The 13,932-nt window shown below is 29.9% G+C and overlaps 1 protein-coding gene across 1 annotated transcript in view; it reads left to right on the forward strand.

The window, feature by feature from the left end:
• Positions 1 to 2,717, forward strand: part of LOC107446333 (adult-specific rigid cuticular protein 15.7-like) — a 5,938-nt gene extending 3,221 nt beyond the window's left edge. Inside the window, exons 2-3 of the mRNA XM_016060949.3 lie at positions 886 to 987; positions 1,082 to 2,717. Coding sequence (XP_015916435.1) covers positions 886 to 987; positions 1,082 to 1,501 — 522 coding nt within the window. The 3' untranslated portion in view covers positions 1,502 to 2,717. The remainder of the gene's footprint in view (positions 1 to 885; positions 988 to 1,081) is intronic.
• The last annotated feature ends 11,215 nt before the right edge of the window (positions 2,718 to 13,932 follow it).

Consider the following 13,932-nt stretch of genomic DNA (forward strand, 5'->3'; position numbering starts at 1 on the left):
TTTAGCCCTCTGGTGGGAAAGACTTTAAAACAAAACTTACAACAGTTACTTTTCTCAACAACTGAAATTTAGAATCGTGTGATTAAGAAAAATATGTGAACTGTTTGCAATTTCAAATTAATATTGAAATGTACAGGTTTAGAATTTTCTACAGGGAAAAGTTTTCGGAACTTCAGTAGTCAAAAAAGTATACAAAAACTAGACGTTAAGAACATATCCAATGAGCGAGTAAAGCGAGCATTGGATTGCGAAGCAATCCGAAACGAACTGTGAAAGCAGTTCCGGGGGTTGGTGAGCGCCAGCGAGCAGGGGGCGAAGCCTCCTAGTATAAGATATTTGCACAAACTTTTATGCAGTTAATGCAAATAAGAACCAAAATTATCGATACAAGTCACAAGCAATTATTGCTTGATTTTCTGGCATGAAGTGTTCAAAAATACTTATCTTCTTTTTTAATTTGCTGCAAGTCCCTCAAACTGCAGAAAGCTTTAAGCGTTATTGTTAAGTATGAAAAATTGCCTGAACTAAATGCCGCTAAAATTACAGAATCCTATTTGTATTTCAGAGATTTAAAAAAACTTTAAAATCTATCACTCTTCCATGAACTGTAGGTTAATGTATAGGAACACGTCTGATAAGTACGCTTTATCAGATTCTTTGTATTTTTAATACTTTTTATATTTTTCGGTATTTTAAAACTTCGTTAAACAACTGCTGTAAAAATCAAAACATTTCCAGACGTTTTTTGAATGCTTGTATAAAACGAACTTTCCTTCAATTTGGTCTAAATGACAAATAACAAATTCGGATTACTGTTAACAACAGTAAACCTACATTTAGTTGCAACCAAGATAAATGCACATTTAAATCCTAGAAAAATTTTAGGTATTCATTCTCTTCGCTATCTTCGCCGCCACCAATGCCGGTATCATCCCTTCTGGACATTTAATCAATACTGGAGTCAGCATCCGGCAACAAGTTCAAGATGTAAGAATGACATCTGTTATTTCTTTTACTTAAAACGTATATTTATTTTTAAAACCAAAAGCTGTAATCAAATATATTTTTCAAAATTTAATAGGGACATGGCAACTATGCTTTTGGATATGACATCAAGGATGGCAAAGGAGCCACCAACTCCAGATCTGAAGTAGGAGATGCTCATGGAAACAAGAAGGGATCATACACTCTCGCTGACATCGATGGACGAGCAAGAAAGGTTGAATACGTTGCTGACGGACATGGATTCAGAGCTGTTGTCAAGACCAATGAGCCCGGAACTACTGCCAGTATACCAGCTGCTGCTGTCATCGCCAGTCCATACGCTGCACCGGCTAATATTGCTCATACAACCCAAACTTTTGGGCATGGTGTTGCTGCTCCCTTGGTTGCTACTGCTCAAGCTACTTATGGACATGCTGATGTTGGATATGTCTCAGGCTTAGGCTATGGCATTGTAAATAATCTAGTAAATGGTTACACTTATGCGGACAATTATTAACAATTCATTATTAAGGAAAGTCATTTCTACGTAATTACATATTAATTAATTTTTGAAAAAATATCATCATGAAATAAGGTATACGAAAGTCTACGCCACAAAACATATTTTCCAAGAAGATTTGCCAAACAGACTGCCAAAGAAGCTCAGGTGTTGCTAAATTACTGTCAGTGTTTTAATGAAATTAAAATATTTGTTTAATATTAGTTTATATTTTATTTCATAACCGGAGTTAAAACACCAACCCAAATTTTTGTAAATAAATTTCAATATTTAACTCCGTATAGCCTTGTAATTTCAAGCCCAACTCAGAAGACAAGAGATCTCCTGGAGTATTAGGACAAACTAGCCTTCGTGGATGACTTTTTGGTGGCACTATCCTGCATTTACGTTGCACGGAGAGTAAGACTACGTTAACCTTCCACTATTAGCACGATGCCAAAAGGATTCTAACCCATGATTCGTCTACCACTGAGGATATTTTATGTCAGCACTATGGTCTATATCAGCCTGCAACCAGCCACCTCTGGGATTCGAACCTGATTCACCTCATTTGGGAGACAAACGCTCTATCTCATGAGCCACAACGGCTCAAAGATATTATACCAACGGCATGCGGTGTTCCCAGGTGGTCACTCCGAAACACTGATCACGCTCCATATGATGCTTGACCTCGATGATCGAATGAGAACTGGTACTTTCATCATGGTATGGCCGTTGACTTCGTATACTTATTAGCTAAATTTCCGTAATTTTGTTTTCATTACTCTCTAGAATTATTCTACATTAGGGTACACTCTAATTTCTTCTAAAGTTACCGCTTATTTTTAGACAATAATATTAACTTGACAAAGTGCAACTAATATAAAGTTGACAAATGTGTCTGAAACTGCTTTTGCGGTTTTGGTACACAAATTTCGCTATGATGTTTTAGTTTTTTTACATTTTCTTAAATAATATTTAGATGTCTACGATAATTGAAGCATATTTTGTATGTTCTAAGACTGTATAGTACTTTCTTTTAATTTTGAAATAAATTTTTATAATAGGGCACATAAATGAAAGAAAAATAAAGATGTATAGAGAAAACGAGAACTACAACTATTGCCAAAAGTCTGTTTTAAAATATTGCATACAATTCCCTCCATACTTTGCTCCATAGATTGACTATTCTTTCTGTTTATTCATATTTGTGTAAATAAATATTTATTCTTAATGGTTTAATTATTTATTTTTTCATTTCCCCTCAAAACAGATTTATATTCAGTTTGGATACAGGACTTCAAGAAATATTGTAAAATTTGGGAAAATATTATTCTGAAACTGTAAGATGAAATTATTGTTTTAGACAAAAATTACTTTTTTAAACGTCGTTTATAGTTAGTTAATTACCGAAAATAAATTACAGGAATAAATTGCATATACAATACCACGGGCCATGAATTCTGAGCAGTTACTAAAATTTGAAAAAAAATCTCCAATTTTATTATTTAAATATGAATTTTATTTCAATTTACATTTTATTTTAATTTTTAGTCTGAAACATCAAATGATGCTTCAATCAAAACATATTTTAAAAGAAAATTGCTCGTTGTTTAGTATAATCATAGTTTTTTTCAAATTCAAAACAAACATCGAACATATCCATCTTGAAATATTCAGGGAGTAATTAAAAATCATCAATATTGTTTCCAAAACACCAGTATGCATTAGCATTGATTGGTAACTTACTATATTAGCTTGTTACAAAGAAGAAATAAAAATTGACCAAGCTTTAAAATACATAATTAATAAAACATTGGAAGGTCTCATGTAGAAATCAATTCACATTATTCTTCATAAATATTTAACTAACACAGTAGGCCCATTGACAATTTTTTTAACATTTTTTACAATGCAGTAATCATTTAAAATTTATTTCATTATGGAAAATTGAGCATCAATTAATTCGGAAATGTCTATATGTGTGATGAAGTATTTATAGGAAATTAGAAACAAAACTTATCTTGCAAAAACACTTTATTTTCTAAGTGTATTTTTAGATAAAATATAGCACGACACTTTGCTATTTTTTTAAAAAACTGCCAGACAAAATTTTTTTAAAGCGTAATTCATTTGAAATGTGGTGAGTGTTAGAAAATATCCTCGCGTGCAAAAAAAAATGTTATTACAAATTTAAAAAATAATATTTAGTCCAAGCATCCGAAGCTCAAATCAGACTTAAATGGGAGACGACTTAACTGTGGATAATTTGCGAATTTATTATAATTTTTTGCTGCCCTTTTAAACTTTTTTTCCTGTTTAAATAGGAACAATAATTTGTTTGTGAATACCCATACATGTCAAAAAGTATTTATGCAAATGATTTAAAAAGAATTTGTGCAATCCAAACATTCAAAGTTCATATGTTATTGCTAACATAAGAATGAACACTTTGCAAAATTTTTACTGTTAATATATCTTAAATATTATACAAAAGAAACAATGAAAAATGAAAAAATGAAAATTATGAAAAAATACGACAACCGAAGCTGACGTCTTCAGGTGGTACCAGCTCCGGAAGTCATAAATGCAAAACCTTTTCTATCGAGAGAGCACGACAAATGTCAAAATTGCTCTCTCTGTACCCCAAAGATTTTGCCAAAGTCCAGGAAGAAAATACAATGCAAAACTTAAAATACATAAAGCAAATACAAAAGTATAAAATCAAGACTAATACATAAGAATAAAACGCAGCAAAACTTACTTTAAAATTAAATTCCATAACAAAATTACACTATTAGGCCGGGATAGCCTGGTCGGTAGTGCGCGTAGTAAAGTGACTGGTGCGCGTTGAATCTGTCGAGTCGCAAAACTCCTCCATGTTCCCACAACAAATCAATAACTCTGGGGGCACCGGATTGGAGATCGATCGTTCTCTGATTCAGGTCAAAATTACGATCTATGGATGAATGAATGTATGTATGAATGGGTCCGCCCTATAAACGGGTGCGACGAATGGTGTGGCAGAAGTCGAATTCTTAGCCATGGATGGCACCACTGAAATGCACACTCTGCCTTAAATTTGCTCGGTTTCACCAAGCAGGCTTGCCCGTGTGGCAAAAGGCATTAGAAACTACAACACACTTTTGACTGCCAAACAACAACAACAACAGCATAATATTTTGTATAGAAATATTTATGCAAAATATTCTAAAATATTTTGTTTAATCCAAAATATACCAAATTAGAAGCATATAAATGGCTAACATAAGGTACTTTTTGATTTTTTATAATATTTTTCAATTCCCAATTCGCTTGAATCATGTTTCAAACTTAAAAGGGATCGTCAATTTGTTTGTATGTACCTATTCATTTCAAGAAATATGCAGGCTAACGGTAAAGAACACCATGTCCCAAAAACGGTATTTTTTTTTAACTTTAAAAGATTATTTGGTTAATCATGGAGGGTGTTCTATGAAGTGTTAGTATAATATTTTTCAATATAGTTTATTGGACATACACCGAAGGCGAATTGACAAAACATACCGTAGATTGTAAACTAGGCGATTGCAAGTGGAATTGGCGATGGATTACGCTTAAATGTGGTGGGAGAACGAAATTACATTAACCTAAACAGTGAAATTCGATATTTTTTTCTCCTCCTCGACTAGCCATGAAGAATAAAAATAACTCATTAATTCAGTTTAGTAGAGAATTAAAAAAGAAAATATCCTTTTTATTCTTAGGATCACGTTACAAATAAACTGTATTTATATTTTATTAAGCGCAATAATTTGTATTTTATAAAACGATCTAGTTTTTTGATATAACAGATTTAATTTTTTTTGCAAGAATTGTGTTTGTGAAGAAATAAAAATAATTTATTAATGAACCAATAAAAATAACGTAACATTTTAATACCATGTTTTATTGGAACGCTATTTTAAGGAATTCTATTTAACTTTTATTGTAAGAAAACATAACCTGTTTTAATTTAGTGATTTTCTCTGTTAAATCAATCTTGATAAAAGAATAATGTAAACTTTTTTATGAACATTTTTTTTAGAAATTAACAAAGACATATTATTTATTAGAAAAAAAAATTGGAGTATTCAAAAATGTTATCACGCTTTAAAGTAAAAATTTCTTGCAAATAAAAAAATCGATATTTTTAAAATTTTAAAGTAATCGGAAATTCGCTAGTGAAAAAAGAAATATGTGAAATAATTTCAAGAAGGGAAAAATGTACAAATGAATGGATTTTTCTTCAATGACCTATATCGCGTTTGTTTTATTACTAGAAGCATTTATTGTAAAAAAATATTTATTAGAAAACTCTTCTTTTAATGGGATGAGATCTTAAACTTCGTAAAAAAATGATTCAATTCCTTAATATACACAAAAGTCCGTAAATACTTCATTTATTATGGAGGTCATAGATACCTTGATACTCTTTCAGTATAAGAATAATAAATGCAATTAATAGAAAATGCACAATTTTAAAAATATATTTTATTTACATATATTGGGTGCAGGTTATTCTGCAACGATCATACGTAGCATAAATTTATAGATTCCTAAATACTGTTATATGAATTAGGTAATTAAAAACATAATTAAAAAAATAACAGAATTAAAAAATAACATAATTAAAAAAATTTTCAACCTTTAATTGAAAACTTCCTGTTGTCAAGTATTAATAATAATTATAATTTTTAACAACTTTTTTAAACAAAAATTTTTAATTCTCAAACTTAATACTATCCTTCATATGAAAATATCCGAAAATTTGTAAAAGAAAAACTATATTTTAAAATTGAGCCATTGGCGACAACAGAGGTCAGATGTATATACTGAGTTTAAATAAATTATATATTATAGAACTCACATTTAGGACTTAGATCAATTTATTATCAGTTCATAAGAGTGTTTTTTAATAAATAAATGTAGTGATTGTTTGATTTATAATTGTAAGTCCTGAGTGTTTAATGTTAAGTTATGTTTCCTTTGAAATAATTTTTGAACTATGCAAAGCAGGGCGACATTCATTTCAACTTAAAATGATAAAAACTTTAAATGAAATACTTTAAGAAAAATACCTTCTAAATAAGATTTAAATAAAAGGCAATCACTTCGCCTGAGTGATTTTGTAAAGAATTCTAAACTTTTTAATTTTACAAGTTAGGTGAAAAGTAAATATCTTACAATAGTGGTAGGGAATGAAGGAAATTCTAAATTAAATGAACATTAAAACATTGAGTGCAAAAAATTTTCAATTCACTTAAAAGTTCACTGGAAAGTTCCCAAGATATGGTGAAATGCGCAAAAAGTAAGGTTAACACTAAGGGGTCCTAACATTGCATTGCTTTCCTGACCAAACTATTGGGATAATATTTCCAGATTGCGGCAACCCCTATATACTGGGGATCAAAAATCCGAATACGCAGGAAAAAAATTTCTCAAAGTAGGCTCGTTTTAGTGTCTGATTTCCGAACTTAAAATATATTGTCTGCTATAATTAAGCGGCATATTTGAATTCACCCTCTCGATCCATTAAGATTGAGTCCTAGAACGTAAACATCTGATCATTAGATCAAAAGTTAGTTTTAGATTTTTGTTTACTGCTCACTGTACACTAAAACGTGATTTTTTTTTCTTTTGAAATTTCGATTTTAATGCCATTACTTCAATCTCCTTCGGGTTGTGCTTACTTTATAAATTTAATCTCAACTATATTTTTCACTTTTAAACTGTAAAGACTTTTTCTCCATTTGTAAATTATGAAAAAAATTATTAATCTGATTGGGTAAACAGTTAATTCATTAAAATTGGACATTTTCAATTAATTCCTTTCAATAGTCATTTATATTATTAATAATAATTATTTACACAAAATTATAACATAATGAAGGAAAGTTTGATTAGAAATTTAAAAGTTTTTGCTGCTATAATTAGGGTATTTCTATCGATAAAATTCAAGTAATTTTTTTTTCCGGAGCAAAATGCATTTTTATTTAAAAAAGAACAATACTGACTTAATATTTATACGATAAAAGACTCGCTAATCGCTAACACCGATGACAGGAGAAATTTATAATTGTTTCTTTTCCACAATAAAGTATAAAACTTAAATTGTTGTTCTTTCATAATAAAGCAATCGTATAATATTCTCGTATCATGTGAAACTTTATAACGAAGTTACTTATCTACCGTTTTGCAATTATAAAATGAAATAATTATTAAATTATACTTGCATTTTAAAATGTAATACTCAATTGTTCAATGAATTTTACGATTATTATTATAAAACTGTGTATAATGAACATTTCAATAAAAATAATTAGTACAAAATAGCTGCTAAAAATTCTCTTAAATATTTATAAATATCATACATTTATAAATTTCAGCTTTTCGCATTATTGCTAAATAATCTCTACGTCGAAAAATATTTAAGGAATTTCATAATAACAGAAAATTAAATAAAATTTTAAAAAAATTGTAAATGGTTATCGAGCAAAACCATTAAGTTTAATTAATGAATATAGAATCGGAAAAAGTCTCTGCTAAACAATAAAAACAATTTTTTTTTAATCTTTTAAGTAAACAAACTTTATTATAATAATCATTTCATTATTAAGGATTAAAGGTTATTGTGAAATTATTAATTCTAATTAGTGGATGAGTAGGAAAAGAATTTCACTACTCGAAATACATTTAATGAAAGTTATGAAACTATAGAATATGTAATAATGTGTAATTTTTCTATCTTAGTTCTATTACGACCTTTTAAAAAACGCTAATAAACAGAATTTAGTCAACAGATACAAACGAAACAAAAAAATACGCTTCATATTTTATTTGATGCAGAAGAATCAAATGAAGACCCGCACCCATATCTAACTTGTTGAATGTTATGCGATACCGAAAACAAAACAAAATCATAAGCACACAGCTGTTTGGCGATTTACGAGAACGCTCCTTTAACGCCAATAAGAAATTTTCGCCAACCCTTTGCAATCTACGGTATGTTTTGTCAATTCGCACACCGAAGAGCCATTACATTATGACCACCCTCCATCTATAACAATGAACTCGTCCAGGTTTTCATGGTTTCTCGCCCAGGAACAATGTTTTCATGGGGCACATTAGGACCCATAATCCTCATAGAACAATCCCTGGCGTCTGTAAGCTCATTGAACATAGTTGCAGACCAGGTTCACCCATTCATGGCAACAGTGCTTATCAACAGGATAATGCACCATGTCATAAGGGTCGAATCGTCGAGGAACATTCCAGTGACTTGACCCCCAAATTCACCTGACCTTAATCCAATAGAGCATTTGTGGTCCTACTTGGAGAATCAAATTCATGCTGCCACGCTACCCCCTCGCAATGTAAGGGAATTGCAGTGTAATAAAAGTAAGTAATACAGGACCAGTTGGTGAGTCCTTGGTACCAGATACCTGAGACTACCTATCAGCACCTTGTGGAATCAATGCCATGGCGGGTGCTAGCAGTTTTGAGGGCTAAAAGTGGTCCTACATGTTATTAGCAGGGTGGTCATAACGTAACGGCTCTTCTGTGTAAATAGTATTTTATGATTTTAACTTTGAATTTTTCATTTTTTAAGTACTTTTGCTTCTATACAGTTTTTTTTTCCGTTAGAGGAAATTGGACATGTTGCTTTTAAAATTGCCTAACTTGTCCATTTATTACGACAGGAAAAAGTAGCCTATATCTAAAGATAGAGTGAAACATCTACATTATATCAACTCAATTTTAGAAAATAATGGGCATAGTATCCTTTTGCCCCCTATGTAAAAACATATGGAAAATTTTAAGCAAATAAACACTTGTTTAATTCAAAACGACCTAAGTTCAGAGAATATAAGGATATCACTAATATAAGGATGGATAGTTTGGATATATACAATGTATATGCATAATATATATAATATACATGCACCCTTTACATATTATGTAAAGTAATTACACGAAATAATAAAGTCATATTCTAATCACGTTTAAATTGTTTAATCGCGATTAAGTCTAGTTATGGCTGACAAACAAATTTTAAAATATCGTGCAAAAACTCTTTTCTGATCACGTGATGACGTGATGATTCCATAAATATAGTTAACTTTCAATAACGGCGAAAACTGAACCACTTATTTATGAAAATAGTAAAACAATAATAATTACAGTTAAAAACCAATCCGTTATTCTAATAGGGTGAAACCACGCGAAAAACGCAAATAAATTATTAAATTTCAAAGCAAAGAGGCAAATTCAAATGACGTCTCTTTTCGTATCTATTATTTACGGGAGACACACAAGGCCATTAAGGTATAATTACCGTTTTTGTTGTTCATACTAAGCAAAGCGCATCTTTCACGAATATTTCCAATTGAAATCATGTTTTGTGATCCTTTCACCTAATATCAAAAGCCCTGCAATTAAAGTGAATATGCACCGTATATTTTTGTTTTCAGAGTTTTGAATAATTTGCAGAAAATTATAGATTGCATGCAGAAGTCTTTATAGTATTAGTAGAGATATCGTTCATAGAATTTTTATTCAGAAAAGCATGTATTTGTACATGAGAGTACATGTACTTCATTTATAGTTAGTGTATCAGCATGAAGTGTAATGTGGTAAGTGGAAATTCCTCTTTAGGAAAAAAAATTTTAGTAAGAAATATATGTATTGACTTGCATTGGATTGAAAATCTGCATCAATTCTGTGTCTTTCCGATTCCCGTAATCACTGTTTTCTGTAAATGCCTTCCGTGTACTTTTTAATATTTTTACTAACGAGAATTCGATTTGGATCAGGGCAAGGTTCATTTTACTTGTTCAATTAATACTGGGACTACTTACTTTGAGTAACAAAATGTGATGAACCTTCTCTTTTAATTGAAAATTTATCAATTTAATGTTTGAAACTCGCTTCATTCTCCATGTTTGCTTTTGTTTAAAAGACTAAACTTTAAAAACAAATTTAATGTAATAAAATGTCTCTGTTTAAATATGGAAGCAAAAGAAATGAAACTTATAAACGCTTCATTGAATTGGACTATTATGAAAATGACAGTGTAAAAAAATTGCAGTGTAAAAAAATTTAAAAACGCTAAAAATAAGCACTCAACACTAAAAATAGGGATAACTCCTTTCACAATGCACAGTGCACCAAAAAAAAAAGAAAAGAAAAATGGACAACCCTGATTAACTTCTGATCTAATAATCGGTTCCTTACGTTCTAGGATCTCACTCTTAATCGTTCAAAGAGGTACCCTTCAATATTTTAATTAATCAGTGCCGGCGATATTTTAAGTTACAAAACGAGACACAAAAACGTGCCTCTGAATAATACTTTTTTTTCAACGGATTCAGATTTCTGAATTAGAAATCAGATTTTTCTTTTTTAATTCGAATTATTAGGCAACTATTCGACTGATTTCACTTAAATTTTGCACTTGGGCCTATAAAATTACATTCTTCAAATGATGTAAAAAATTTTACACTTCGCAATTCAATTTCTTTCAACTATTATTAAATAAAATAGTAAAAAAATAATAAATTTACTAAAAGTTTATTCTTTTCATGGAATTATCTTTGGATACATAATGTTATAATTGTGAGAAAAAATGTTTTAATTCGCTTAAAAAGTTCTCAAGATATGGCGAAATACGGAAAAAATAAACTTAACTTTAAGGGGTCCAAACTTTGGATCGCTCTCCTGACAAAAATATGAGGACGATATTTCCCAGATTGTGACCATTCCCAATATTCTTGGGGTCCGAAATCTGAATACATCTAAAAGAAGGTATGTTTATTCAGCGGAAGTATGCATCAGATTTCGCATTTCAAAGTGCAATCTGCACTAATTAATTAGCATATTTGCAGCCATCTTCACAAACCATTAAGTTTGAGATCGCGAAGATCCGATCATTATATCAAAAGTTATTCGAAGTAGTCTATTTTTTTTACCCACTTGCATGTTTTAATAGACAATCTTCACCAATAGTACGATGGAAGGCATCAATCGTTTCGATTTTTTTTCTTCTGCCAAGCTTGTCGAATCTATTGTAAATTCTTCAGCTATGCAGTTTTTTTCGCGACAAGTAAATTTCAATCGTTAGCATCTATTAACATATATTCTAATTGTTACTAACTTGTAACAAATGCATTATTTGTATCTTAGTTTTTTTATTTTGAGGAAGAATGCAAAAGTCTTCTAGCAATTACTTTTATTTATAAGCAATTAGTAATGGAAAAATTAGGGAGATTAAATCAATATTCAGAAATAAGGGATGCCTATTAAATGGAAGATGAAAGCAAGCCCCTAACAATGATGTCAAAACACTTATATTATAGTATTAGAAAAGAAACATTTTTCTGAAATTAAAAACTATATACATAAAAACTATACATAACTATATATATATGACATTTAATGTAATAAAATGTCTCTGTTTAAANTATATATATATATATATATATATATATATATATATATATCCAGGATAAACAGTAAGTCTGTTATTATATTAAATAATTTCAGCCGACAAACACCTCATTGTAACTATGATAGAAATATATGTAAACGTGTTTCAGCAATCTGTCATATTATGAGCAAATGAATGCAGAATGGACATAAAATATTAAATATTTATTGGCAATATAGTTGGAATTATAACCGGTCTGGGGCATAACCTTTCGTGACTCGGGACGACTTTTACTTTAGGAGCCAAATTAAAAATTGCCACTTATATCAGATTTTTTATATCATACGTATTTGCTACGTATGAATTACAGATGTCTGAAGTAACGACCAACGCAACCGAGTCATTTCTTTTCCCTGAAGAATTCAAACCTTCTAAATAGTTATTATCCAAAATGACAGAATATGTCGATGAGTGTTCATTATTTAATTAAAAATTTCTACCTTTTTCTGACAGAAATTTTTTTTGCCATCTGTTGCTAAGAAGTTAGCTCGATAATAATTACGATCTAAACTAATACATATTTCTTTTTTTTTAGAAAATGAAAAATGATAAACGAGTGCTGTGTCACGCTCTCTTCATTTGTAGTAGCAAATTATTGATTGTATTGGAAATACTTTTAAATAGAAACATTTTTGCAAATTATGATTATTTTGTTTTGAAGCTTTTCACATTCGATCACTTTCACAAGACATCCAACATCGGATGGCGTGTTTAAAAACCTACTTTCATTAATATGTTTATTAGGAGAATGTGAATTGTAATTTTTTTCCAGATACGAAATAGTCAGATAGATATACAATAATCCAGTGGTCATCCTATTTTGTATGAAGGAAAGCATTATGAAATGGAAACAAGGGCTGATTACTGACGTCAGAGTTGGATACGCAAATGTGAGTTTCAACAGTTCATTATTTTGATTTGAACTTTATGATACATTTTGAAATATCGTTTTACACAGTCCTATAAAAAGTCATTTTTAATAACAATTTTTAAAAATTGTTGCTAAATTCTGCAATAAGTATTCTTGAATGTTTATTTTTAGAATATTTTGTCAAAAATGAAGTCATAATACACATAGCTGACAGTTAATTTTAAGAAAGGAAAAGCTAGTGAACTAGTAACTAGTGAAGAAGGCAAGACAATGATAAACACCTCCTGTTTTCCGTTTTAAAAAAAACAAGCTTAAAAACGATTATATGCAACACGTCCAAACATACACTGTAAATAATTCCAGATCAAATAACTGTAAAAAGTACCGACCATAACAGTGACAGAACTTTTCACAGTAGAATCCATTTTTACCGGAACCAATTACGAAGCAAAAGAATCTGATAAATCGCAATTTTTGCAATAATAATTACCGTAAAATCACAGAATTACTTTCACTGAATAAATATTACTATAAAAATTACAGTATAATATTTTGAGGTAAAAATGAATTTTACAGTAAAATGTACCCAAAGTTCCCACGTGGTATTCTGCAATTTGATCCGGAATTTTTTTTGTTCTAGAGACTAGAGTTGAAAAATTCGACTGCGCCTCCTTCACTAGCGTGATGTCAGATTTCGGAAGCATTTTGTATCTCTCGTAACTATAATTTAAATTGCGATTACTACCTATGTTTTTTTATTTAAAGTTTTGACTGGAATTTTAAAAATACATATTAAAAGGTGAGTGCCTAGCACTCTGTCTACGTATTACAAAAAATGCAGTATTTTCATTCAATTCAAGTTAAATTTAGAAAATAAAAAAATTCGATTAGAATTCTCTTACAAAATATCTATTTAGTAGTATTGTATAAAGATTTTAGAAGACAGGATAAGAAAAATTAAAAAAACCGGTTTGATTTCATGATTGAAATTGAATATGTTTACTTCATTCTTGGCAATATATATATTGCCAAGGCATATATATCTATATCTATCTATCTATATATATATAT

Source organism: Parasteatoda tepidariorum, chromosome 6, assembly GCF_043381705.1.
Source record: "Parasteatoda tepidariorum isolate YZ-2023 chromosome 6, CAS_Ptep_4.0, whole genome shotgun sequence".
Classification (NCBI taxonomy): Eukaryota; Metazoa; Arthropoda; class Arachnida; order Araneae; family Theridiidae; genus Parasteatoda; species Parasteatoda tepidariorum.